The 27142-nt window shown below is 40.5% G+C and overlaps 1 protein-coding gene across 4 annotated transcripts in view; it reads left to right on the plus strand.

Annotated features, from left to right (window-relative positions):
• LOC110980631 (syntaxin-like) overlaps window positions 1–27142 on the plus strand; it is a 55063-nt gene that overhangs the window by 7757 nt on the left and 20164 nt on the right. For all 4 annotated transcript variants that reach the window (XM_087140919.1, XM_087140918.1, XM_022237499.2 and 1 more), the window contains exons 4-9: window positions 16634–16708; window positions 17868–17941; window positions 18842–18950; window positions 23501–23574; window positions 23867–24004; window positions 24784–24894. In XM_087140919.1, the coding sequence (XP_086997045.1) occupies window positions 16634–16708; window positions 17868–17941; window positions 18842–18950; window positions 23501–23574; window positions 23867–24004; window positions 24784–24894 (581 nt within the window). The remainder of the gene's footprint in view (window positions 1–16633; window positions 16709–17867; window positions 17942–18841; window positions 18951–23500; window positions 23575–23866; window positions 24005–24783; window positions 24895–27142) is intronic.

Genomic DNA, 27142 nt, shown 5'->3' on the forward strand with positions numbered 1-27142 from the left:
ATGTATGGGTACTTTGAATTAAATGATATTCGCACTATGGATATGTAATGGCAAATTCGAATATATGAGATTATTAAATGTAATCAGTGGCTTGATACATCTTGTTATCAGATGTTTCAAATGCGCATATTGATAAAGTTTTTTCCTCCAGGACACCCTAAAGTACACATGTACCGGTACATGTACATGTATGTTCTTGATACAAAAATTATATAATTTACAAAAAATGTATTTCCATCCTTCTATCCAAGCATTTGGTATTCTTATCCCCTTGAAAATCAATTGAAATTAATATTTTCCTGGCTGCTCGTTTCATTTTATTCGAAATATTTCTGCGGTTTAGAAAAAAATGTAGGGGGCTGTCGATGAGCATGTTGATGATGAATACAATCACATACATAAACATGTACATGTATATGATATTTCAATCTGTCGGTTAATGGAAAGGTTAGCCAACTGTTGTCGCTTGATACGTGTATGTAAATAGCGCTGTGACATTTTGTGCATTGAGTTAATTTTTGGCAAAACTTTCGTGTGCCGTATGGTGTTATTGCTTTTCCTGCTTGCAAAACATTGCCGTGTTTACATTGTACATGTTAGCCAGATGTACGAGTGTGTTACCAGTGCGTGTACATGTACATGTACTCACCGATACCAATACATTTTTGTACAAGATTTACTGTACATGTACATGTAGTACCTGAATTTCTATGCACACAGTAAAACATGTACATGTACGTGTACATTCCTATGTACTGGTCATGCCAGTAGGCATACCGGTACATGTACATGTACATGTACTCCTTTGTGGTCTATTGTACCGTGCCGGTACCTGTATACTTCTACACAGTACAGTACATACATGTACATGTACATACATGTATACATGTACAGGTACCGTTCATGTACATGTACGATACATGTATGCATGTACATACATGTACCGTAATTATGTACATGTATGTACAGTGTAGTATATACATGTATGTACTGAATTACATGTACATTGTAAACGTGTATACATTTCTGTGACTACTTGTACCGGTATGTAATTCATGTATACATGTACATGTACTGGACATGTATGTACATGTACATGTACAAGTCCGTACATGTATGCAAAAATTGTTTAGATACTTTTTAGCACTGGTACTGAACATTGTAGATATTTGCTGTGCTCGTGTTTGTTCAAATTTACTATACTACAGGTCTCCAAAGAAAGATACATGTACATGTACATTTACCAGTGTACATGTTTTTACACTGTACATGTACATGTACATCGGACAGTAGATGTGTGCCCTACATAAAATGTAATGGATATACAGTGTATAGGCTTTTTATTAATTGAAAGCAAGAGGCTGTATTGATCGCATTCGGGGCCTAATCCTGCATGCACAGTGTGCAGTGTATGTGCATTTGTGTGAGCCGCGCTGAACCGTTTTGTGATGTCCCACTCCCCCCCCTTACAACAACAGCACAACATCCAACATCTGTCATATCTAACATCTGTCGAGTATCGCTGCAGATATTGGAATTTGTAATGACATTATGACATGAATTAGTGTGCATGTCTGGCCAGTGGATGGGGGGTGGGGATGGTGGATGGGCAGAGGACAGGTGTGCATGTGGGCTGGGATTGGTGGTGTGAGGGAGATGGGGGGGGATTGTGGGGAGGTGTGTCTCTTGTAAACAAAGCCAATCTTGATTATGGCCAGTTTGGATTGTCTGTGATCAGTCGTACCCGACCAAGGGGTCATTTTACTGCTGTGTGAAATAAAGTTTGGGCAAAATGCGTCAGAATACACTAGATGTATTCATACATGTTCATGTACATACAAGGTACTTTCATTGTCCTTGCCTTGTTCATGTGACTGTACTTTCTTGCATCTAATCATTGTGCACACTGCACACTATACAATACTTTGTTTCAATTGACAATCCATGATCCATGCATGTCATAGACTTCTGGCACATGTACCTGTATGTTAAATTTAGGCCTTCATGCACATTTTGTTTAAGCTGTTTTTGCACGGACGGATACCGGTACATGTATGTATACAGTCCATGTACATGTGCCTTGGCGTGCCATGCCTTGCCTCAAGGGGACTATTTCCTTGGGGACAGAAATTTGTCCCCACAATGAATTGACCCCCAAGGTACACTACAGTACTTGTTACTGTGTGTGCAGTCCTCACATCTGTGGTACATGTACATGCCTATCGGGTACACTGGTACAGTGTATAGCGGTAGTAAAATGCCAGCTCTTTTGGAATTGTACCGCTAAGTCACTGAACAATGAGCATGTGTCCAAACTATGGTAGCTGTATTTATGCACATGTACCACGAAACGGCTGATTTTAATTTTCCTCATCCCCAACTGGCCTTCAGCCTCCGTCCTGTCTGCTCACCGGAATGACATTTACTCTGCCCCACCTGCCAAATATTGAGCCAATATGTACTGTGTGTTTAAGCTGCCTATGTATCTCTACATATAACTGCTTGTCAAATGGCGGGGGATCTGTGCCTGCTCTGTAAAGTTACACCTCACATGATATGGAGATAAAGTGTACATGTACACAAATGTAATGCACAGGTACATGTACACGTGCCATGAACACATTTCGAACTGTCAAAGTTGACAGTATGACCTCTTTTCTTTCACCATGGGTCCATTCATGTTACAGGCCTACACATACATGTACATGTACGTTACTTTACCAGTTTGTTTTCTAAATTGCTGCACAAGTTTGAGTTCATGTACGTGTATGCATAATTACTTTATATTTGCTAGTTTCTGTCCATTTGAGTTTTTAAAACAGGACTTCAAATTTAGAAGATTTGTTCCACTGCTTCTGTTTGTAATTCGTTTTGTCAGTTGCTACTGGGTTGCTACCCAGCTACTGGGTACATGTATACGTACATCATGAAGGGTTAAATTGACAGTAGAATAAATTAGTACAGTTCCAGTGATTGTGTTTTCTCATGACACGATTTTTTACATTGAAAGTTTAATGTTGGTCCATGGAGTACATTTAGGAGGTTTGGGAATGAATTTTATTGATCAAAACAGGCAAGAGAAATTTGAAAGAATAATGACAGTACGTACATGTACATGTACAGTAAAACAATCACTGGATTGATGGATAGAGTTAATGCATACATGTGTACACATTCAGTGTAAAAAACACTATTTCAGAGCAGGCATTTGTATACAGCGTGTACACACATGGACATTGTAATGACCGTACATGTGTACAGCATACATGTATATGTATATTCATAAAAGAAAAAGGAAGTGAAACAGCTGTATACATGCATTAACAAATATACTGGTTCAGAATCTGGATACATGATATGGACAGTAGGTAGGTACCGCTATATAAACAGGTGGTGCATCCCTAAGCCTGGAAGGCACTACATGTACATGTACACTGCCTGTTTGCTACATACATATACATGTAGTTTCTCCTGGTAGTGCTACCCCTACATGGCCAAGACATCCTACAGATATCCAGGTGCATGAATATAAATATTGACAGTGTGACCTGATGTACAGGCAGCCATTACCGCAGAAAGTGTGCGGTCGCTGATGGATTTGGTCACCTGACCTCCTTGCATCAGAACCTCACATGAATATGAGGACAGGCAATAAACTCATGATGGATAGGATGTCATGGCTGATATTGTTGCAGTGCACATGTTTTGGTTCCAATCCTTGTAGGAGTTTTTCCAGTAAAAAACGTTGCACAGTGTACATGTACAATCATGTTGATAACAATTTTAGAAAAAAAATCAGACTTACCATTCTTATAAAATATTCCATTTTCTAAGTCAGGTCATTCTAAAATGTTAACTGACATGCTGAATGCACTTGGGCGGACATGTGTGAAGGTGTCAATTTGAAATGACTGTAACAGCAAAACCTGGTGACATTCGACTGAATTGAAACGTCATAGGTCAGTCTAGATTAGTACCACATATGGGCATAGTGACCTTTCCCTACTGATGTACGGTACAGCAATTTTTGTTCGTGTTTTGTTCCATACATGTATGCTGCAACATTTAAGAAAAGTATCCTATAACATGAAAACACCCACACATTCTGTTGTACATGTAGGCTGATAGAACAAGCCTTGTGATTGGTCAGATTGTGCGAGATTTGTGATATACATGTAATAGGCCGTCCAAATATGGTAATACTCCAGACTGCAAATGTGCGTACATGTAACTGTACGCAATTGAGTGTGCATTATACCGGTACACTGTACATGCAGCGCCACATTTAGCCACCTGTCCACCAGTCTTGAGTCAAAATTATTCAGGACAGGTACCGGTAGTCTTTGCTTGCACATTAAAAGCCCCCATTTATTTCGCATATATCTTTAATACCGGTACACTCTTCAAAATGAATCTGTATAATTTTTTCTAAAGTATTCAGCATAATGGCATATGCGCTCAGACAGCATCAAGGGGTTAACAGTTCCAAAAAAATGGCTGGGAGTGGATAGGCAGTTTAAACATTGCATAAGAAAGGACAGGTACATGGACATGTAGATATTTTAATCCAAGATGAAACTCTGTAAGTGCTGGTACGTGTACATGTGTGGGACGTGCGTGCCAAGTGTCAAGAAGATGGGGTACATGTAGGGACATCCAAGATCCGGGAGGGGGGGGAGGGGTGGCAGCCTGCAGCGGAAGTTGGACGAGCAGACAAAGTAGCACTCAGATTTGTGCACCCCATAAAGTGTAGTTGCAGTGAAGTTTTCCTACGTGTGGACACATTTTTTTTCAACTTTGTGCCGGTATTTTTCTTCAGTGGAAGCTATTTTACTTCCCCATTTGGTGCACTGTTTTGAACCATTAAAATAAATCCATGATTTCCTGGACAACTGCGGGTGCTGTTGCTGTGAAATCCTCTCGGGAAGACATAGTTTAGTGCATAGGCTTTTCTGTTCAAATTGTGAACCCAGAACTAACTGACAACATTTCTGAGAAAGGGAGGGATGCCTTCTTATTGCTATGCACATAAATTACCTTACAGTGCCTCGGCAAGGAAGAGAAAGCAGAGTCCAGCAGAATCTACAAAAATGCTGTTTTCTGTACAAACCAATGTAACATTGATGCTTCTTCCTGGGATGGCATCACATTTTTGCTCGTGAATGTCGAAATAGTCATTAGCATAAAATCCAAAAAGGCAGTAAAATACCCTTTTGGAAAGAGTGAAACAGAAGTTGAAAATAAGGTTACCTGAGACACATAGGTGCATTTTGGAGGCTTGTAGTGAAACAAATTGATTGCAGCTACCTGTACATGTACATGTACCCTTTAAGACCGAATTTTCTCAGAAGTTCGGGTTTCCCGTCACCCCGTTTCCCAGTCTTCATTAAGGAACCTTTTGCGTGAGATGACACTGCACCCATGGCAGTTTCTTACGACCCAGGGCTGTTATGCAACCGCCCAGAAAATAAATAGACTGCCTGTGGCGTTGGAGGGGAGTCGGAAGGCGATTGTGAATTTTTTACGCATTAGAAGTGAATCAGCGATGATTTCATAATTAGTCATGGCCACCTTTCACAGTGGGTACACAGCTTATCCCTGCACCAGTACTGGTACATGTACATCATTAGTATTGGCGGTACAGTCTGTGTCTGTTTGTGCGCGCATGGGGAGCACTGAATGTGCATACCATTACACATGATAATCAAGTGCACAGTTCAGATACAGGTACACTATACATGCATGTACATGTGCCGGAATATTGAATGGGTGTACATGTTGGGTACGTGTACACACACACGTACGGACTGGTACTCGACATTCTTACACTGCATGTGCATGCACAAGTATTCCTAGCATTCTGAACGCTCAAGTTATTTTGCCAGTGCACACAAACATGTACATGTACACATGACTGTACATGTACATGTACATGTATGATGCTGAAAGATGACCCAGCATATGAGATTTACTGTACTCTTACATGTACATGTAGGGACTTGGAATATTTCTGCCTACATGTACATGAACACTGTGTGTACCCATACCGTACATGTACATGTAGATTGCATGCACTTCAGTGTAGTGATGTACATTACACACTGTACCTTCAAACCCTTAATGCAGTTGCTTTTTGTGTGTGTTCTGCAGGTATCTACACTGTACATTAAAAATGAACACTGTACATGTTACATGTACATGTACATATATATTTTAGATCTATGCGTGAAACTTACTGCAGTTTAGCTGTTAAGCAGGGACAAGTACTTGTACCTGTTCATGTAATGTACATGTACAGTATGTACATGCACATGTACTGTGTGAAACTGAAAGAGACTCTCCCATCTGCCCATAGTGTACCCTGTATTGCCTGTGGGTTTGTGAGCATCTTGTGGGCCAGGCTACAGACACAATTTACATACAACTAATATCGGTATTACACTGAAATTGTTGAAATCATATAGAAATGTGTACCCAATTCTCAGCTGCTGACAGCAGTCCTGTGCATCACCTATATGTACATATTTGACAGTTGTCATCGACATACCTACATGTACCAGTAACTTTCGAAGTTAAATGAATTTACTTGAATTAAACCATGGAGGTAGACCACATGATTAAACTACTGGAACCCAGTGAATTTTCTTTAAAAGGTATCAACAATTTACATTGAAATTTCAACTGATGGCCGAGTCCTGCTGCCCTGCATTACTATCCATGTACATTTACATAGTACAGATATACATTTATAGTACACAGGTACATGGACACATGTACATGTGCATACATGTACATGTATCTTGCCATTCACACATATACATGTAGCGTCTTCCCCACTTAGTAAAGTGACCCAGGACCTGATCTTATAATTTTGTCACAAGGGAAGAAAAGGTGGATGGGGGGGTGGAGGTTGGGAGGTTTGTAAAATTGAATTGAAAATTATTGACGTTGCCAGTCGCACTTTTGGAGTCACAGGCTGATTGCCGATATCGATTGTGGTTTTTGTTTCTATCTGCTAGCAGTTCTCTTTAAAAAGGCCCTCCGTGATGGCACAGGGAGCTGCATGTACTTGCAGTGTGTGTGGGTGTGCAGTGTATGCCACTGCTTGCCCGCCACATTATGCGCAGGGTGTCAGAGTCACGCAGTGGTGTGCTTGGAGCAGGTAGCAGACAGGCTGTGCAGAGGCCGGGTGCTCATGTTGCCTCATTGATTTTCTGTCCAGAGACTGCAAACCGTAGCTGTGTGTTCCCGCGGGTCCTTCTTTTTTTTTTCTCCTTGGTACGTCACAGGCCCTTAGCGCTCCTCTTCCCCTATTGTAACATGAATGACACTTTTGGGTTTTTTTTTAGATAATTTTTATCCTGGACAGTAGTGTTCCAATCTCCCTAGAACATCAAAATTACATGTACTAGTAGAGTACAGTGTGGCTTGTCTCATTATACATGAAGTCCAGATTCAGCAGTCGCTAAAGTAAAGTCCAGAGTTTTCGGCTTTGCGGAAAATCTGCAAAAATTGCGGATTTGCGGGTAGAAAGCAGAAAACGCAATTCTCGTAAAAAAAAAACAAATGAATATTTTTGATTGTTTCTGCACAGTTAATCAAATAAATATGAACCCAAATTAGGAATGACAACTCAATTTCACTGTTTAACTCACTTTGAAAGCAACATTGGGTAGCATTTCCCCTCCTGTTTTTCCTTTGCGAAATCGCAGAATTCGAATTTGGTATTGATTTCCTCCGGCTCTGCACCGCGGAGATCACACTGGTCCCCATTCCTGACATAGTGCCCAGACGTTTCACAGCTTATGAATAAATCAATGGGAACAGGGACCAGTCCAAGATCACAGTGACATGGTGCGTGTAGGCCCTACACGTATCATTATGCCAAAGATACCTGTAGATGTACAGTAAATATAGGCCTACAGTACTGTACAGTTACACTGTACATACAGTTTTTTGTACACAAAATTTAGTAAAGCGAAAGAAAGCAGAATTTGACTTTCAAAAGCACAAAATTTTTGACTTTAAAGTACGGTACAGTATATGTAACGCACTTTTTTGTAGGGGTGTGCATCAAAAATATGAGCACCGGCGCATTGGTGTCAGGACCTAGGTCTAAATTATAGTACCAGGTACCCGTAACCAACTGTTCAAAACTACTTAGTAATTTTTTTCAGACAATGAAGAAGATATTTATAGGAGTTTCCATCTGTATCACTGTACAACTAGAGATTCAGTTTCAATGCCCAAAGATTGCTGATATGAGCATTTTTGGGAAGACAAGACTACTGTACCAGGTGGAATGCCTTTTCGTGTATGCTTTTTCTTTACATTTTGAGTTCAGTTTGTGAATAAAGCCCATATCCTAGGTACATGTATATGTAGGTCCTAACAGTACTGGCGTTTGTCCTCCTCCCCAGTTTAATTGACATCGTTGTCGAGATTAAGATTAGGACATATATATTCATGTACATACCCCGGTAAATGACACTTGTCATTACACTCCAAAGACAACATCTGTTATCGCTGCCACAGTGATATTTATGATAGTTAATAGTTCAGACAGTTTTTTTTTAGATTTACCCAGTGGAATCAAATTGTGAAGTTCTACAGCTGCAATGGAAAAATGACGAAGTCTGCCTGGAAAATGTATGGTACATGTACTTTTGAAGTGTTTTGAATATCCATCACATGTACTGTACCAGTAGTCTGGTACATGTACATCTCCATTACATTATTACATGTACGTGTATCTCTTCTTTTTTTGTAGGGATCTCAATGGACAAGTCAGGTTCCGATTTTAATTGTTTAAACTCTTCATATTTGCTGAATAAAGGTCGCACTGCACAGTATCTTATCTGTACAAGTGCACTGCACATTGTATTGATGTATAGCGGTACATGTGCCTTCCCAAAATGCAAAATCTGATTGGTCGAGGAGTAATCACATGGCTGATGACTGACATTCATCATGCATAAGCCCAGCCACCCACAGTCCGTACAAAATGTGCACAATATGTATGCACAAAATAATGGCAAAATCAAAGTTTGAACCTAAAAATAATTATACTGCCATTGTATGATTGATGAAAAAATTACAATTCCCACAAGTCTCATGATATATATTACATGTATGCCAGCCTGACATTCTTGTTTAAAATCATATACTGGTGTCATACATGTACAATGTATATTGTCTGCAGTTTTAATTAAAATGATTAATGAAATAGCCATGTGGTTGGCTGAACCAGGTACAGTACGTGTACACTGTACATACATGTACATGTACCAGTCATCTGACACAGTGTCATACCATGCATATGTACATTATACATGTGTACATGTATGTACCGGTACATGTAACATACATGTACATGTACATGGCTCCACGCCATACATGTTCAAACAGTTAGTATGTACACGTCATGCAATTTCTGTTGGTCTGTCCTGTGTACATGTACCATGTTGGGTGAGACGGCTGTTTGAACAATGTTGGTGGGGGGAATGGTCGATCATGGCATTTTAGACTTAATTTGTGGATGGTCTAAGCCGAGTACTGTACATGAAGCTCTGCTAGAAAAATTGAAAGAAATCAATCATTGTAGAAGTTAATTAGAGAGACCAGAGTTGGCGTTAAATTATGAGCCGTGAAGTATGTTGATGGGCAGTTTTTACTGTGATGAATGGTGGAGGAAAATAACTGGAATGGACCTGTCTTCTTTGTACATGTACATGTAAAGTGACTCATATTCTTTCAAAATTCACCAAGAGGTTTTGGAGGAGTTGGCAGGATAAAGGATACCTAGATGCAGAATTTGGAGGGAAGTTCACATGATTGAGCGGACATGTATTTGGTAAATTCCAACAGCGCATGCTCAGATGAAGCAAGTCCGAGGTCATTTAGGAAAAGCAATACCCATGTCAAATGTACACATGTACTGTATGTTCGTCCTATCAGGGTGGCCTCACGCCAGCTTTGCACGTAGGCTTTGTTCTCTCAATTGACCGTGCCTTGATGAAATACCGAACAGGCTCATTGCAATGTGCTCAACTTTGGCAAATTCACAGCACAAACATTTGATGCCACATCGCAACGTGGCATTCGTGTTCACTTAAAATTGCAATAAGCACCATATGAACTGGCCTACCGTACATAATTCACACGTGCATGAGGTACAGGACATTGGTTTTAATTGGTTTTTTGGAAGGATTTTCAAAGATACAGGAAAATTCCCAGCAAGAATGACTTTGTAGGGTGGGTTATGAGAAAGTAGAAAGGAAACATGTATACAATCCTCTGTCGACCAACTCCCATCTTTGTCTCCGCCCCCATCAGCACTTACATGTAGTAAAGTTGCCGGACGACATGTACATGTATACGTACTGGTACATGTACCTGTGCAGGGAAATAACCGTATTGAAAAATTATGCAGCGTTGACCTTTCCAAAGCACGTGTTTTAGCTGTGTTCATGTACTATAAGATGTAATTATGTATCTTACAAGTTCACATGCATTGAAGGCTCCAAAATACATGTCCCAGTGGTCGATATCAATAAAGCACATGTACATGTAAGGTTGAAATATTCTGTTGGTCTGTGACAAATGTCATAAAATAGTAGGATCAGTTATTGCACAGATTAGTTGAGGAGATGCTCCGGTACATGTAGTTTTGCATTTATTTTTTTAAAGCCAATCAAATGCACCTGTGTCTCAGTCTTTCTTAATTGATGAATGCTGGACTTGGCTTGTTCAACTGAATTAACGGATCAGTTTTTTTGGTAAACACAGTAAACGTTGCATTGTAAATTGCAATGTACTGTACATGAATGGATAAACACTTTTCGCCCCTAGGTTTTTTTGTGCACTTTTCCTCCAAGATGGCATTTGTTTTTAAAAGGCAGACACCACTTCCACACTTTTTTATTTCCGGCAGGGATTAGTGTCGGCAGTTTGAGATGTGGTTACGGCCACGGCCAATTGGGCGGTAACCTTGACGATCAGTTTATTAATGTAGGGCAGCAATGACATTTACGTTGCCATGCAACTTGGCCAGCTAAAGTACGGTACAGTCAAGTGTGTGCTTACATGTGTGCGTAGGGATTTCGTGGGGAGAAAGAAGTACAGTAATGTTCATAATGCGGCATGATTTTGTGACTGGCACATACATGTACAGTGTGTATACACGCACATGTATGATGTACATGGAAATGTGTACATGTTCATGAATACATGTACCAAAATGCACGTAAGTGGAATTGTTCATTGTAGTTTCAATGCCTGTACAGTTTGTACATGCACATTCACATGTACATGTATACAAGGATGCACATGTACTTTGTTGTAGCTGAATTATAACATGGACCCCAAAACTCCTTAATGTTAACAACTAAGTAACATGCAGTACACAGTATGTGTTCAGTTCAAATTAAATTTTGCATTAGTCATAGTCTGTGTTGTGTATTTAGCGATTTTTCTTCTCAACAGGAAATCTGGTGTTTATGATATTCCACATGCATGTACATGTATATTTGCATCCATCTGCCCACTTGTCTCAAAGGATGTTTGCCATATCAGTTCTGCACATACTGGGTAAATGGCCCTATATCTCGAGCCAGCCATCTTTAATCGAAAGCTAGGAGATTCAAGTATTGGTACATGTACTGTTAAAATGTTTGGAGGACTTGTTATACCGGTATGTGGGAATGCAGATGATACAATAGGGAAAATGATAGATTACTATCCTTGTGCTCTAGTGGGTACCCTTGTACTCCAGTGGGTGCCCTTGTACTCCAGTGGGTACCCTTGTACTCCAGTGGGTGCCCTTGTACTCCAGTGGGTACCCTTGTACTCCAGTGGGTGCCCTTGTATTCCAGTGGGTGCCCTTGTACTCCAGTGGGTACCCTTGTACTCCAGTGGGTACCCTTGTGCTCATACCGGCAATTCCAAATCATGAATAAAAAGTCATGTCACCTTTATATTCCGCAGGCGTAAAAATTCAAAGAGTGAGACTATACCTGTTTTGGTAGCAAATAGTCATGCTCCAGCCGATTTCATCATGTTCAATAAATGAAGTTGATTCAAGGAAATGATCTGAAATGGCCATATTGTTGACAAGGCCCATTAAAAATGCACTTGGCCGTAGGCCTGCATGCATGATGTGTTTGGTACAGATGCATTTACGTGTACATTGTATACAATGTATAATTTACCACAGTATCTCACAGAACTAGAATTTCACTCCCAAAACTTGGCATCATGTGTAGAAAGTGAGGAAAGGGGAAGTGTGTTCCTCACTTGGCCTGTTGCCTAGTACCCGGTTCGAGGGAGCTATCCGGTAGCCAGTTCACTGCCACAAGGCTTCAGCCAGAACGTAAATATTGGGCAGCACAACTTCAGCACTTTGATTTGGAAAGCAGTGCACTTACATGTACATGTACCGTACATGTAGGTTTAAATGTAAGGTGCAGGCCATTTTCTATCAGACTGGGAGACTAAAATAACATGTGGGACCTACATGTACATGTAGATGTTTTTCTGTTCAAACATGACCCCTAAGACATGTTTGACTTTTCCATTGCTGATGACATCAGTATGATCACACACACATGTTTCACACAAATAAATATTTTCATCTTAAGATACATGTAAATTACATTTTATGTATTGTACATTGCATATCATGTACTGGTACCGGTACGTACCGGTAGGTGCATGTGTACATTGTCTTTAAATATACATGATGTACACTTACAAGACGAGCCAAACATTGTACACGTATGGTTAAGGCGTTAAGTTTTTTGCCAAAAAAGAATTTTCTAATTACATTCAAATGTATGTGTACATGTATGTAGCGTGTACATGAAGTACATGTACATGTTGGAGAAATTGGTACTGATCTCATATTTGTGCATGTCTGGATTATAGTAAAATTGCAGTTGCCCAGCACCAATAAAAATGTTGATTGGTTCTGTCCAACACCCATGGCTGTCATTCATAAACACGTACTGGCACATGTACACTTACACATACATTGTACATGCACATGTTATTGCCATTAATTTATTTACGGGTACGCATGGCGTATACTGTACATGTTAATACAGGTCTACATGTACATGTACATGTAGAGTGGATGTGTGTGTGTGCCTGTACATGTAACTACATGTACATGTACATACACGTAGTTCAAGATACACAGAACGTGACAGTACAGTGTACATGCACATGTACTTTGTACATTGTACATGTAGCTCAGTTCATGTACATGTACAGTAGTTGTGTACACACAATGCATGTTAAAGGGTCCGGGGCGATGTGAAATTAAAACACCACCAGCTTTTGGCCAAAATTATGCATGCAGGGGTGTGCTGCATTGACCTACTGGCAGGCACAGTCAATAGAACAAATGCGCCGTTAATTTTTCATGACGCCAAAGACGTCAGCTGGCCACTGGGAGATTTTCCTTACTGTGGATGTACAGGTATATGTACACGTACAAACACATCCCCGTGCATTTGTGCATAGATGTCCATGTTGGACTAAAGAAAACAATACACAGACCTCAGTTCTGCTGTTGACATGGTGTGTGTGTACCAGTACATGTGTGCAATTTTGGCCATGCCCAGTGATAGTGGTGAGAATGGACGATTTTATACTCACTTCATTCAGGTAATGAAATTGAGGAGTGTCAGTGTTCAATGCAGTTTCACTGCACTTTTTCCGCCATGGAGTGCCTGGCGTCTTGCGGACACCTTGCAGGCCATTTTGGACACTGCCGATCCATTTTTTGCAAATTACTGTACCATGCTAAAGGGTTACATGTACATGTGTACCTTTTTTCTTGTCATTATTCTGATGAGAGTACGTACAAACTATGCTGGGGGGGGATTGGTGTCTGTGTGTAATGTACATGTACCCGTATGTACACCTTTAAAAGATCAAATATGATAATGATGGACCTACGTTAAGCACAGAGGCACAGAGCATAAAGTGTCTTTTACAGTTCGTACGTTGTCAATTTGTGTACTTTCTAGGAAGGGAGATGCCCCCTCAAAACACACATCCGTGATGCGCACCTGGGTCCAATTTCATGGCACTGCTTACTACAGAATTCTGGACTTTTGATCTCTATTCTGCACTAACCGCGCTAGCCGAAAAATTCTGTGCTAACCATTTAAGCACAGAATCCTTAGTTACGGGATGTACGCATGCACGCAAGCCAAAATTCCTCACTAACCTGTGAAATACGTTTGCCATAAGCACACAATTTTCTGCTATGGCAAGCGCCAATTTTTACTTGGAGTAAGCAGTGCCTTAAAACTTGGCCCTGTACACAGACACCTTGATTTTTGTAATCTAAGACAAATTTAATCATTTATTTTTCATGTGTCATCTAAAAGCCCAGTTTCATCCTATTCATTGTGTTGTCTTTGCACTGTTGACCTTTACTCATCTGTTCCACACTTGCATCATTTCCCTACTCCCAAGCCCCTCTCGTGCATCTTCCTCAGGGTCCAAAGAGAGCATTGATTTTAATCGGTTTACTTGCCCCGCATCCAACAAGGAAACAGGGAGTCGTAATCTGGCAAATTACGTTTCCGCTGGAACGCTGCGCAGAACTTCCACTCTGCTGATTGGGGGGGGGGGAAATATGAGGCATAGACACAGCATGGGTACTGATACACAGTTTGGTCGGGAGATCTTTGCACACGCGCACGTGATGGGTACCCTTGTGTCGAAATGTGCAAGCCGGCCAGTTTTTACCTCATCAGAGCCAGTGCACCGTGTGCGTACACTCAGTAACATTGCAACACAGGCAAATTGCAAATGGACAAAAAGTCCATCTGTCCGCAAATTGTCAAAAGTCACTGCAAGTCTATCACAAGCCTTTGGTACCACAAGTTTTCGGTGCCCGCAGTATCTACTGTATGTAGATCTAGTTCAGGAAAACGTAAATTTGCCTCTCGTGGGGTTAGTTTGTTCAACAATCTCCCTGCGACACTTAAACACCCCTTGCCTCTCCCTTCAGCAAGTTTCAAGCTCCAGTACAAAAACTTGATTTTTAAAGAATTAACGGTACATATGGACTACAAGGACATGTGAGCATGTGCATGTTTGTGTCTATGGGTATATGTACATGTATATTTGTGTAAGTGCACAAGTGTGTGTATACACTTGTATGTCATGTACGTATATACATGCACTCCCCCTCTAATGGGGATGTATCTCCTCGATGGCTGCCGATATTGCTTTTACTGCCAATGTACCGACCAATTAAGTAGTTTAATCTGTTTTAGTGTTTTATCAATTAAGTGTTATTTCAATGGTTATCATTGCTGTTTTGTTGTTATTAATTGATTATCTAATATTTTTATTCTTTTATTGTTAATTGCTTGTGTTAGCTGGGCACCCTTGGAAAACTGTGATCCACTGAAAGGTTTTCCCTTAAATGAATAAATAAATAAATGAGTGAGTGAGGGAGTGAGCGAGCGAGCGGAGTCACAAACTGAAGTGTGACAAGTACTAGTACGTACATGTACTTTCTCTTGTCATTGTTATCCTGTGGTTCAGGGATGTACATGTACAACTTATGTACGTGTCCACTGTACACGTACCAGAAATCTTGCAAATGCTGGGCTGGCTTCATTTTTTTTCCTCCTCAAATTTTAGGTAACTTATTGACACTGTTGATGAGCATTAACTTGTTTTGAATACAGTATTGGTCTCAAATTTCACCTGAAATTTCTCCCAAATTTCAAATCTCAGTTACTTACTTCCTGTTTGTCTTTGGCTCTAATTTTTTTGTTTTTGCTCTCAGTACTCATGATATGATAATGATATGATAATTATTGTAAAGCACCAAACCCATGAAAGGTCGACGCTCAAGGCATTTCACAGAAATATAAATAAAACTAAATAAAGATTTAAAGGCATCACGTATTATTGAATAGAAATTATAAATATCTGATCTATATGCTATAAAAAATTTTTTTAGAAAATATATAATTAAATAGGTGTACATTAGTCAAATAATAGAAAAACAGTAGGTACATGTAAGATGTACTATTTTAAGTTGGATGGATATGAGATTGGACACACACTTAGGTCAGGTTCATAAAAGACTGACAAAATCAAAACGGACATTGAAACGCAAGACATGGACAGAGGGGCAGATGAAATACAAATCAACAGACACAAATGGCACAAATGCAAACAGCCTAACAGCCATGACACGTGACCGACAGACAGACAAACGGACTGACTGTAAACAAAGAAATAGGCCAAATTGTTCCACGACATTGAATATCATCCAAAGGGTGCTGAGGGAGGTTAAGGGGTCAAGTGAAAGGAAGAGTTAAAGGGCCCACTAAATTGATTCCAATTAGTTTGGAGATAAACAGTTCAAACATGAAAATATCAAAAAAGTTAAATTATACCAATTATCAAAAACAAGATTCATTCTGAAATTCTACAAATTGACATCTTTACTCGCGCACAGAAAAACTTGGAGGTGAGGCTTCCAGCAGTTTGATGAGTGAGTCAACAGTGCTCCTGGGAACAGATGATAATTGGCAGTTGGCTTTAACCAAACATGTCTGGTGTGTTTTTTTTTCCTTCGCTGTTGTCTTTCCAGAGGTGAAGGAGGAACTGGAGCAACTAATGGCCGACATCAAGAAGACGGCAAACAAAGTCAGGGGAAAGTTAAAGGGTGAGTGGCCTGGACGCTGTGGTACATGTATGCATGCAGAGTGCACCACATTGGGATTTACTCGCAGGGGGCAGAGTCACTGGACGAGGCTCCAGGGGACGGGGCAAGAACCATTTCTACCATAATATTGTTTTACCGGGACATTAACCGGTACCTGCTAGATGTCAGAAGTACATGTACTTGTAAGTACAGACATACTTATGACAGTTCTGAATGTTTGCCAGGCATAGTACTTATCGCTGGTCAATTCCAAGGTACATGCATTTTCGACCAAACTGGTGATTTTCATCCCCTCCCTCCGTCTTTTAAAAATTTGTTCATTCTTTTCTTTTTCAATGGGGAGGGGTCAATTGTCTCCCTTGTCTCCCTTCGCAGTGCCCATGGCACAATCTGACAGCTTCCAAGAAAACCATAACTTCCTTATTAGTTCTGGGGATGTCTTAAACCACTCAACTGCCACATTTGTCTGGAGTTGACCAATCAGGTTGGATCTGATTTGGGCGAGGCACCTCCAGGGAGGGACGGAATGTGCTGTTGGTTTGAGGTACATTCAGCGGGTACTGAATGACAGGCCCAGCAATCTCAGAAGGCCTGAGTACATTTTGTTGATCAGTAATTTCTTGTTGAACATGTGAGGGCCGAGCAGATGCTGTTCGAATTCTTACATTAGAGAGCACCTCTAAGGAAAACATGTCTTCTATGATTCTGTCTGTATCGTAGTGGATAACCTGTGTACATGCCAAACAATGGCTACGTGCATTATTTGGCATGCACAGGATTTATCCACAATGAACACATGGCGAGGGTTCCTGTCGTTTTCTCTGTTTTCTTAGAATGATGCAATCTGCTGTACATTTAGAATTCGCATCTTGGCATGAACAGAAAAAAGCCTTTTTAGCTTGTTACAGTTGAGCTCTGAACACAAGTGACACTGCGTTCAATTTGGATGCTTCCATATTTATTTAAACAGATAGAATCTTCAAAAACATGTTTTCCTTAGAGGTGCTCTTTAAATTTGATTTTAAATTATATCTAACAGGCCATTTTGGAAGGCCTGTAAATCATGCTGTGTTCCACGTAATGGTGGACACAACAAGTTAACCTCTCTGTGGTGTGCATTCACCCACTGACCTGCTTCATGCGTGGGTTCCCTTTTCAGTTATGGAACAGAGTATCGAGCAGGAAGAAAACTCTAAGATGAACTCGGCTGATGTCAGGATAAGAAAGACCCAGGTACAAAATTGCCTTTTACTGGTAGTACTGGTAGTTTTAGTCCTCAGAGTTCTTTCAAAACCCACACTGAGATTTTGGAAAGATTTTTTTTGGAGGGGGGGTTAGGAAGCCGCTTGGCAGAAATGTTGTAGGAGTTAGGGCTAAGCAGTAGCTTCTTCTCATTGGTCTTCATGCTTTGAGTGGCACAGAATTCCAAAAACTTGACCGAGGTCACAGGTTGGACAGGTCAGGGTTTGCTTTTACCCAGTGGGAGGATGACTTTCTCAGGATGCATGGATGTAGTTCTTTTCGGTTACCCGTTGGAAAGATAACAAGGTTCTACCGCTTGTGTACTGAGTGGAAGATTAGGACAGCTAGTAACCCACATTGTTCTGCATGTCCGTCACTGAGACTTAGACCGTGTCTGAAACGGGCTTCCAGAGTTACAGCTAGGTCTATTGTCTGTGTGTCTCCTCGTATTTCCAATAGGGTGAATACCTGCACCTAGCTGTAGACAACATATTTGGATGCAGCCTTATTTCTTTCATAGAATGCTGTATATATGAGCAGTGGGCACGAGCAACTGTCTGTGACTATCTGAGTCTAGTTCCCTGACCCGATGATCTCAGACATCTCTTAATAAATTATAGTAATTACAATAATTACAGGTCGGGTAGCCTGCACTGACAAGAAAGGAAAAAAAAACCTAACTCATGGAAGCCTTAAGCTGCCCAAGTGTGCATGGATTTTCTAATTATGCACAAGGGACAAGGTGAGACCTTCTTCGGAATAAACTGTTTGGGATAAACAGGAAAATTGTGAATTGATTTGACTGGTCATGTGACCTCTGTCTCACGCATAGATGAGTCCCCAGCGAGTTGGATAGTTTCATTATTTGTTTTCTTCCTTTATCCCATCCAGCACTCAACGCTCTCGCGGAAGTTTGTAGAAGTGATGACCGATTACAACAACACACAGACGGACTACCGAGAGAGGTGTAAGGGGCGCATCCAACGACAGCTGGAGATCAGTAAGTATACGAGGGGGTTCTCCAAATGGCCGTGCCAGATGCGAGAGAGTATTTCGGAGAGTTGCTGGTCACTCTGACCTGAGGGTCAGTTGGCCAGTATCACGCATGGCCAGTCACCATCTCATGACAACCTACCGTGGCCAGTGGTCAGATATGCAAGTGTAATTAATGAAGTGCATTTTGTGCTCACAGGTTTGCCAGATTTATTATGCTCTCTTTTTTAAAGCCAAGGTTTTGTGTTCAAGCCCAGGCTCTCCTTTCTGCGGAATACTCATGCACAATACCAATAGAAAAAGAAGGGTAGAAAGGGTTGAATAGTTTGGGCATGCATGCTGGAATTACATTGAGCTGAGTTCACCTATATGCAAAATATGGTTGCGGCTGATAGTTGGCATCTTTGTTAAATTAACCAATTTTCTCTATTGCTATTTTCAGTGGTCCCCACATTCTGCACTACCTGGTGTAACTTTTTTCCATTCCATTTTGTAATATTATCTGACATTTCAGAAATTTTCCTCTTCCCTATTCATAAATTCCTTGATTCCATTTCTTTTACACACCGTCAGAAAATCGAATTGTTTTCAACGATATCTACTTTGTCTCCACCATTTGCAATAATGGTGTCTTTATTTCCATACCTTAGCCATGCTTGAGTTTCCAAGTCTGATTCGCCCAATACACACCTTCAATTTTTTTCCCTATTTACAAAGTATTTACTTTTCTTTCCTTGCCTTGCTTTCAAATAAATAGCTAGTAAGTATTTCTTTGATCTTGCTTCTTCATCTTCTTTTTTGACCTTTTGCCATTCCCCTCCGAAGCAGCTCTATCTTGTGGTCATTTTTGATGTTTTAGAGAGAGAGAGAGATTCTCGTTCTTCTACTTTTGTGTGCAAGATGACACAAGCTCTTGACCTGACTTGTTCCCACATCAAACACAGTTCGGTTTGCAAGTTGTAGCAAACGTGGATCTTTTTAAACAGATCCAGTTTCCACAACATGGAGTTGCGCCAAAATTACCCATACAAATACCTGACACATGTATAAATACATCGCAGTTACATGCATATGGACACATTTGTGGGTACATGTATGTGAAACGCACACACAACCTTGACCAAGGTTTTGTACTTTGTACACCTGTAGAGATTTGAACGCACGTATGATGAAGTGTTGGCGAGTCTTCACAAAGAGCAACAACTGTCTTGATGCAAATGCACAAAATGTTACAGTGGTCATTTTTTCACAAAATTGAGCAGTGTGGCAAGCCCTTGTGAAAATAATGGTTTTTTTGGGCACTTTGAACGACACTCTCTTAGTGTGAATTTTATAGAGGGTTTCCTTGACCATCCCTCTTCCTTTGCTACACGTAACCTGAAACCCCCTGCCCGAAATGCCTCCAAAATAAAGGTATTTTCCACAAAGGATTTAACCTTTTGCGGACCAGCTTAGTCTACGCAAGGTTTGCACAGCTTGCATTACACAGACTTCTAAGCTTATCAACAAGTCCACGCTAGATATGCAAGGTTGGCACAGTTTGCATTATGCAGACTTCTAAGCTTATCAACAAGTCCACGCTAGATATGCAAGGTTGGCACAGTTTGCATTATGCAGACTTCTAAGCATATCAACGAGTCCACACTAGATATGCAAGGTTGGCACAGTTTGCATTATGCAGACTTCTAAGCTTATCAACGAGTCCACGCTAGATATGCAAGGTTGGCACAGTTTGCATTATGCAGACTTCTAAGCTTATCAACAAGTCCACGCTAGATATGCAAGGTTGGCACAGTTTGCATTATGCAGACTTCTAAGCATATCAACGAGTCCACACTAGATATGCAAGGTTGGCACAGTTTGCATTATGCAGACTTCTAAGCTTATCAACGAGTCCACGCTAGATATGCAAGGTTGGCACAGTTTGCATTATGCAGACTTCTAAGCATATCAACGAGTCCACGCTAGATATACAAGGTTGGCGCAGTTTGCATTATGCAGACCTCTAAGCTTATCAACGAGTCCACGCTAGATATGCAAGGTTGGCACAGTTTGCATTATGCAGACCTTTAAGCTTATCAACGAGTCCACACTAGATATACAAGATTGGCACAGTTTTTCTGCAAGCACTTAAAACAAAACAGTGTTTTGTTGTTTGAGGAACAAAATTTGTATTTAAATCAATCACATGTCCAAACAAAAGAATCAGCATGTAGCCAACCATGTTTTACCTATACAAGTTGGAGCCAAACTTTGTGCCCCACTGTCAAGTTTTACTGTCATGTGTGCAAAATGAGCCAAACCTTTTCTGCAACTTGGTACATGTACATACACAGACAACAGTGAACAAAAGTTTGTACACATCATCTGTGCACAGTGGCAAAGTGAAGTATTGCAGTATGCATATAAACAAATCGGAGCACACTCTTTTGTCCTTGTACAACACTAACCAAATGTTTGGGGTTTTCACTGACAGGTGAAATCTTTGAAAAATGAGTTGGCTTGTTTGTATTAAATGATGTGCAAAACGTTAAGCTCACTATCCTTTGAATCATCAAGCTATCCAATATTGTTCCAATAATGTCATTGTCTAACAACATTCAATTTACCAAGCAAAGAACTAATTCAAACTACACATTTTTGGAAATAAAAAGCCTATTTCATAAACCCCATTTTATCCTGAACTCCCCCCCTTTTATCTTTCTGATACCCCTCCAGAATATGTGTGACCATTTTTTTCTTCATCTTTTGAATCTCCCTCGCATGTCTCCGCAAGATCATGTGACCCCGTTTATTTGCAGTTCCTTGCAGCCCAGATTGGCTTGTTCCAACCTCTGGACACGGTACACCATTGGTAAATGAAAATCACCTGGAATTTCTCGTTCGGTCTCACAATTCCTTGGATACTTTAGCACATTTGTACATGTACATGTACGTGCAGGGTTCCAGCTGAGCTCTACATGTAGCTAACCACACATTTGCTTTCAGACACCAACATGTTCCTCTTCTGTACAGTGCTCAGGAAAATGATTTTTCTCAGCAGTTTCTCAGGTTTTTAGACAAAGTTTTTGGAATATTATCCACTTGGCCATGGCAGTAGTACATGTATACTATTAGTAAGTGTGGATAGAAAACCCTTTTTTTTTTCAAGTTTGAGCAGATTTGAAGTTTGGAAAGTGAATGTCAATGCCACAGAGTCATATTTTAAAGAAATTCCACTTGCAGATACCTGCATGTAAAGCTTCCAGTCTTGTACCTAGGATCTTGCCACAAGATTTTGAATAATCCAAATTGAGGAGAAAGGAAATGAAAAATGATATTTCAGAATAATATTGATTTTTGTAAGTAAATATTTGTTAATGTTTTTCTGCACAGAAAGTTTATGAGATGGAATGTATCTCTAATACTAAATGAATAAGTATTACCGAGGAGTGTAGCGAATAAAAGTGCCACATGTTTAAGTAATGACTTGAGTTATTAAGCACATTACAGTGCATGCATAGTTTTGGATTGTGGTACAGAAACATTGTGTTATGTAGACAGGCATGAATACTGTTGAAGAACCTTTAGATCGAAAGAATAAAAAGGAGAGGGGGAAGATATCCAAGCAGAAGAAATATCTACTTGCTTTATAGAGAATTCTTACCAATGGTGTACATGTACTGTGGTGTCAATCCTCAATATTTATATCTTTCAAGTATTTTAGAGTTAGATTTTTAACTTTGTTATTGTTTTCCTTCTGGCATGTTTTTTATGGCAATTTTTGTAGTTCTAAATGTTTGTGCACAGGTCAAAGAAATCTACCTTTTTTTGCAGGAACCATGCAATTTTTGTAGCTTGTATGGGCAGAGGCTACAGAGTTCTAGGGATCGTGGGATTGATGTACATGTACATTGTATCAGTGGAGTTCGTGTGTTCCATCCTTTGTGAAAATTTTGACCTCGGTCCTGCTGGCCGTACTAGTAGAGTCCCCATCAAAGCATTTCGAGGGGAGGGGGTTAACATGCATACTCACACAATTGTTTCCTTTTTTAAAAATTTTTTGCTGATGGGGGTGTTTGATTCCTAAACCCCAGATCCACAAATGCTAAGGAGTTTGGTTTGACCTCAAGTCTTAAAACACTCATTTTGAGTCCAGGCTTGAGCCTGTGAGTCACAAACCTCCATACGCACAACAGTGTAGATACACAATTACTAAGGCTTTTGCTTCGACCTGAAGTCTCAAAATATTCTGAGTCTGGTTTCAGGTCACACTCCCTAAACCCCTAGATCTGTGATCGACGGGATGTCCGGATTGAATAAACATATGTACTTTAGTAAGTTTAGTCTCAAGCCACAAGTGCGTATGGCCTGTATCCTTTTGAAGTCCAAGTCTGGTGCTCAGTTTTTGCAGCTGCAAACCGCTCACTTTCAGCACCCGCACGCAGTCAGCCACCTGCAAGACATGTCCAGAAATGTGGTAGCTCCACACCACTCGTGCTAGAACTACCCCTGCACGTTCTCAAACAAGTTTTATCACTATAAACCATGGCACTTTGTCTCTCTTTTTCTCTGCAGCTGGAAAGTCCACTACAGACGAAGAGCTGGAAGACATGTTGGAGAGCGGGAACCCTGCGATATTTACATCTGGTGTAAGCTGACCGCCCCTTCGCTCCCCCAAAATTCTATTTTCTATTTTTAGCCAATGATGCAATTGAACAGTCAAACTTCTCAAATAATGCTGCCTGAAAATCTGATGTGCTTTGAAAAAGTGTCAAAACTGACTGAAATTATTGAGTGAGTAAGAAGCTTCCAGAAATCAGGATCGGATATTGCTACTAAGTAAAAGTACCCTGTGTATGAAGTGTTTTAGTAACGCTGGATGCCTCCAGATCACGGCAAATTTCTTTCAGCCGGTCGTTCTGTCCGTTAATCTCTCCCCAGATCATCATGGACACGCAGCAGGCTAAACAGACGCTGCGCGATATCGAAGCCCGACACAACGACATCATCAAGTTGGAGAACAGCATCCGAGAGTTGCACGACATGTTCATGGACATGGCCATGTTGGTAGAAAGTCAGGTAAACACTCTTGGCGCTTTGTCGCTTTTTGTCTGTGTAAGGTAACTCTACTAGCCAGTGATGTACGTGTGTGACTCGGTTAGTCAAGGTGAGCACAGGGTAGGACTGTCTTGTGCTTCAGTCTCAGGATTCCAAAATGCCCCAAACTCGGGGTTCAAATCGAGCTGGTGGCATTGCTTTGCCTGTGTCCATTGGTAAGATTTCAAGGATCCAGAACACAACTGTTAGGGGCATAGGACCCACATATGGTCGTGAACAGTAACAGAAATCGGTTGTGGAAAATCGTATGTTGCACCAAGTTGCACAGTCATACACAATTACACCTGGAAACCCATGTTAAAGACTCTCTACAGTAACAATGGCATCCCATAGGAAGAATTGAAGACATAACAAGAAAGTGCTCGACCATACCTGTCAGACTGTGACATCATACCTAACGACACCGCTGATTGGCCAGAATGAAGATCTTCATGCAGTATCTTTTTCAACTCGCTCAGGCCTCTGAAAGTAGTGGTTACAGTTTATCTTCCCTGGGCTTGAACAAACCCAGACAAAACCACCGACTTTGATATGTTATCATTGCGCGGAAGTCTGTTACCTCCAGTCTGTGTAAATGAGCTTTTGGAATTCTTTTGCATGCATTTCAGACATTCTGGGGTTTTTTGAAAACATGTTAAGCAGTTGGCTGCTTTGGAGTTTGGAATTTGGCTCAAGTACAGCTTCAGTGAAGGGAAAAATTATGCTTCAGGTTTAAGTTCTAAATTGTCTGGTTTCCTTAGGGAGAAATGATTGACAGGATTGAGTACAACGTAGAGCAATCAGTGGACTACGTAGAAACAGCCAAGATGGACACCAAGAAAGCTGTCAAGTATCAAAGCAAAGCTAGGCGGGTAAGCAATCAGACTACTCTCATTTTTACTAATAGTCATTCATCACAGTGTAAGTACTTTGGGTGCCAGACCGCCGTGGGTAGGTATCGCATTTTGCATTGGATGAGTGTAAAATACATGGTAGCCAAATTTTGGAGAACTGGTAACCTTGCAACGATGTTGAATTGGTAAGCATTTTTCTCAGTAAAAAAGTTGGTGTGAATGTGTGTTGGGATGTGGCTTCTGTAAGCTCAGTTTCGCTAAGCGAGTAAATGTCTTCAGTAGTGTCGCCAAATGACTACCCCTTTGTTTCAATACCAATTCCACTCACATAGAATTGCGAATTTCAAATAGAAAAAATGACTTCACAATCTTGGAGTAAAAAGTTTCACCCAGTGCAGTGTGGAATTTACCAAAGGATACTTTATACACGTTACCAAACGCATCACATAACACTGTCATATCCTTTTCTGCTTATCCCGCCCATGCCACGGCATAATAGTGCTGTGATTTTGTAACCGTGTCTCCTAGATACAAGACATACTCATCAACAGTGAACATACAATTTCTTTTATTAGACTGCTATTTTTGCTTTAACATCTGTGTCGATGTTTTGCTGTAATAAGCACTGTGGTATCAGCATTGTGGATCGAAAAAGTGATTTTATTTTGTACATGTAGATTTCTTTTGATTTTGTCTGGTGAATCTGTAATATTTACATTGTATGTGTTGGTAGTGACCTCTTGTGCACATTTGTGTTGAAAACAAAATACCAACATCTGCCTTTCAGAGTAATTGCAGATTTTTGCAATTACATGTATACAGACAGTGTGTCCTTTTTCAACTAAAAAGACAGACAGTTTAGGTTGAGTTCTGATTCTAATGACGAAAAATCTGAGGCTTTTTTGTGCGTTGTGAAAAACTAATCCCGATATCCTGCCAACAAAATTAGAATCCTCAACCCTAAAATACCCTAAAATCATGCCCTTCCTGTGCAAAGTGTGCATACAACACGGCACTTCAAATCGGAGTAATATGTACGAAAGTTGTAAAAGCGCACTTTTGGAGTACTAACCTTGAGCGGGTACTTCATGTTTGACCTTTTGCGAGCGTAATGTCACCCCAGTAATGGCTTCTACATGAACATGCAGTAGTAGTTGACAGATTAGCACACATCTATGCAATCTTAGACTTTCCCCAGTCTTCCCCCAAAACACATTAGTCCTCGCTTCCTTCTATCTCTGTTTTAATAGTTGTACATAACTGTAGTAAACTGATACTTTATTTCATACATGTAGTTGAGTTTGGTTTGACTATGCAAGTCAAATTAGGAAATGCATTCATGCATATTGACATTTGACAACAAACAAAGTTTATTTTGGGGGTCATGTACATGTGTAAGATAACAGTGCAATACAGAGTTTACTGACAGGGATAGGGACATTGACATTGTGGAAAGGACCTGAAGGTCATCTGAAATGGGCGTGGCTGTTGTCTCTTTGATGATGCGTCAATGAGACGCTAACCCAAAGGAAGGGCTTCCTGTACTTGCATCCGACATTATCAACTAGGAATATCATGCATCTTCCATCTTGGAATCCAAGAAGATTGGCCCCGAGTTCAGCTGCGGACGATTGAGAATTCTGCCCTGGGTATGAGGTTGAACCAAACATGGTGTGATTAGCTCATGCTGCAATGGAAGGGCACTCGTCTTTGTTACTGGTCATATAGCTACCGTATTTGCATAGTGTTTTTTTTCACCAGTGAGACCTTGATTTCAGGGTTTTTAATCCAAGAAGTTTAGTTGTATTTCTAGGCAGTTCTCTTAAATCTCAGCTACTCAGTTGACAATGACCAAAATACACAATCGTCACACGAAAGACACTAATTTCCATGCCAGACACACAGGAAACAGTTGTCTGGGTGTCACATCATTGATGTCTTTTTCTGTTTTTGCATGCCATTTTTGCATCATACATGTACATGTACTGCTGTTTGGTGTTTCATTTTACTGTTTTGATTTTGCTTGTCTGTGGCTTGTCTGTGAGTGCAATAGTCTCATAAGCACAGGAAAACTCTCCACAATGTAAACTTCTTTTCTTGCCTGCTAATCATTAGTTGAACCACACAGTGTCGTATTTGTTGTGCATGGAAACATGCACCCTACCTGTGCCACTTGCTGGTGCAGCCAACGAAATGAAAACTTTTGCAATGTCTTTAACCTAGCCCACAAATCTCAACTGGAATAATCCAGGGGAAAAAAACACAT

This window comes from Acanthaster planci, linkage group LG09 (genome assembly GCF_054643075.1).
Source record: "Acanthaster planci isolate LZ-2023a linkage group LG09, COTS_SCS, whole genome shotgun sequence".
In the NCBI taxonomy this organism is placed as follows: domain Eukaryota; kingdom Metazoa; phylum Echinodermata; class Asteroidea; order Valvatida; family Acanthasteridae; genus Acanthaster; species Acanthaster planci.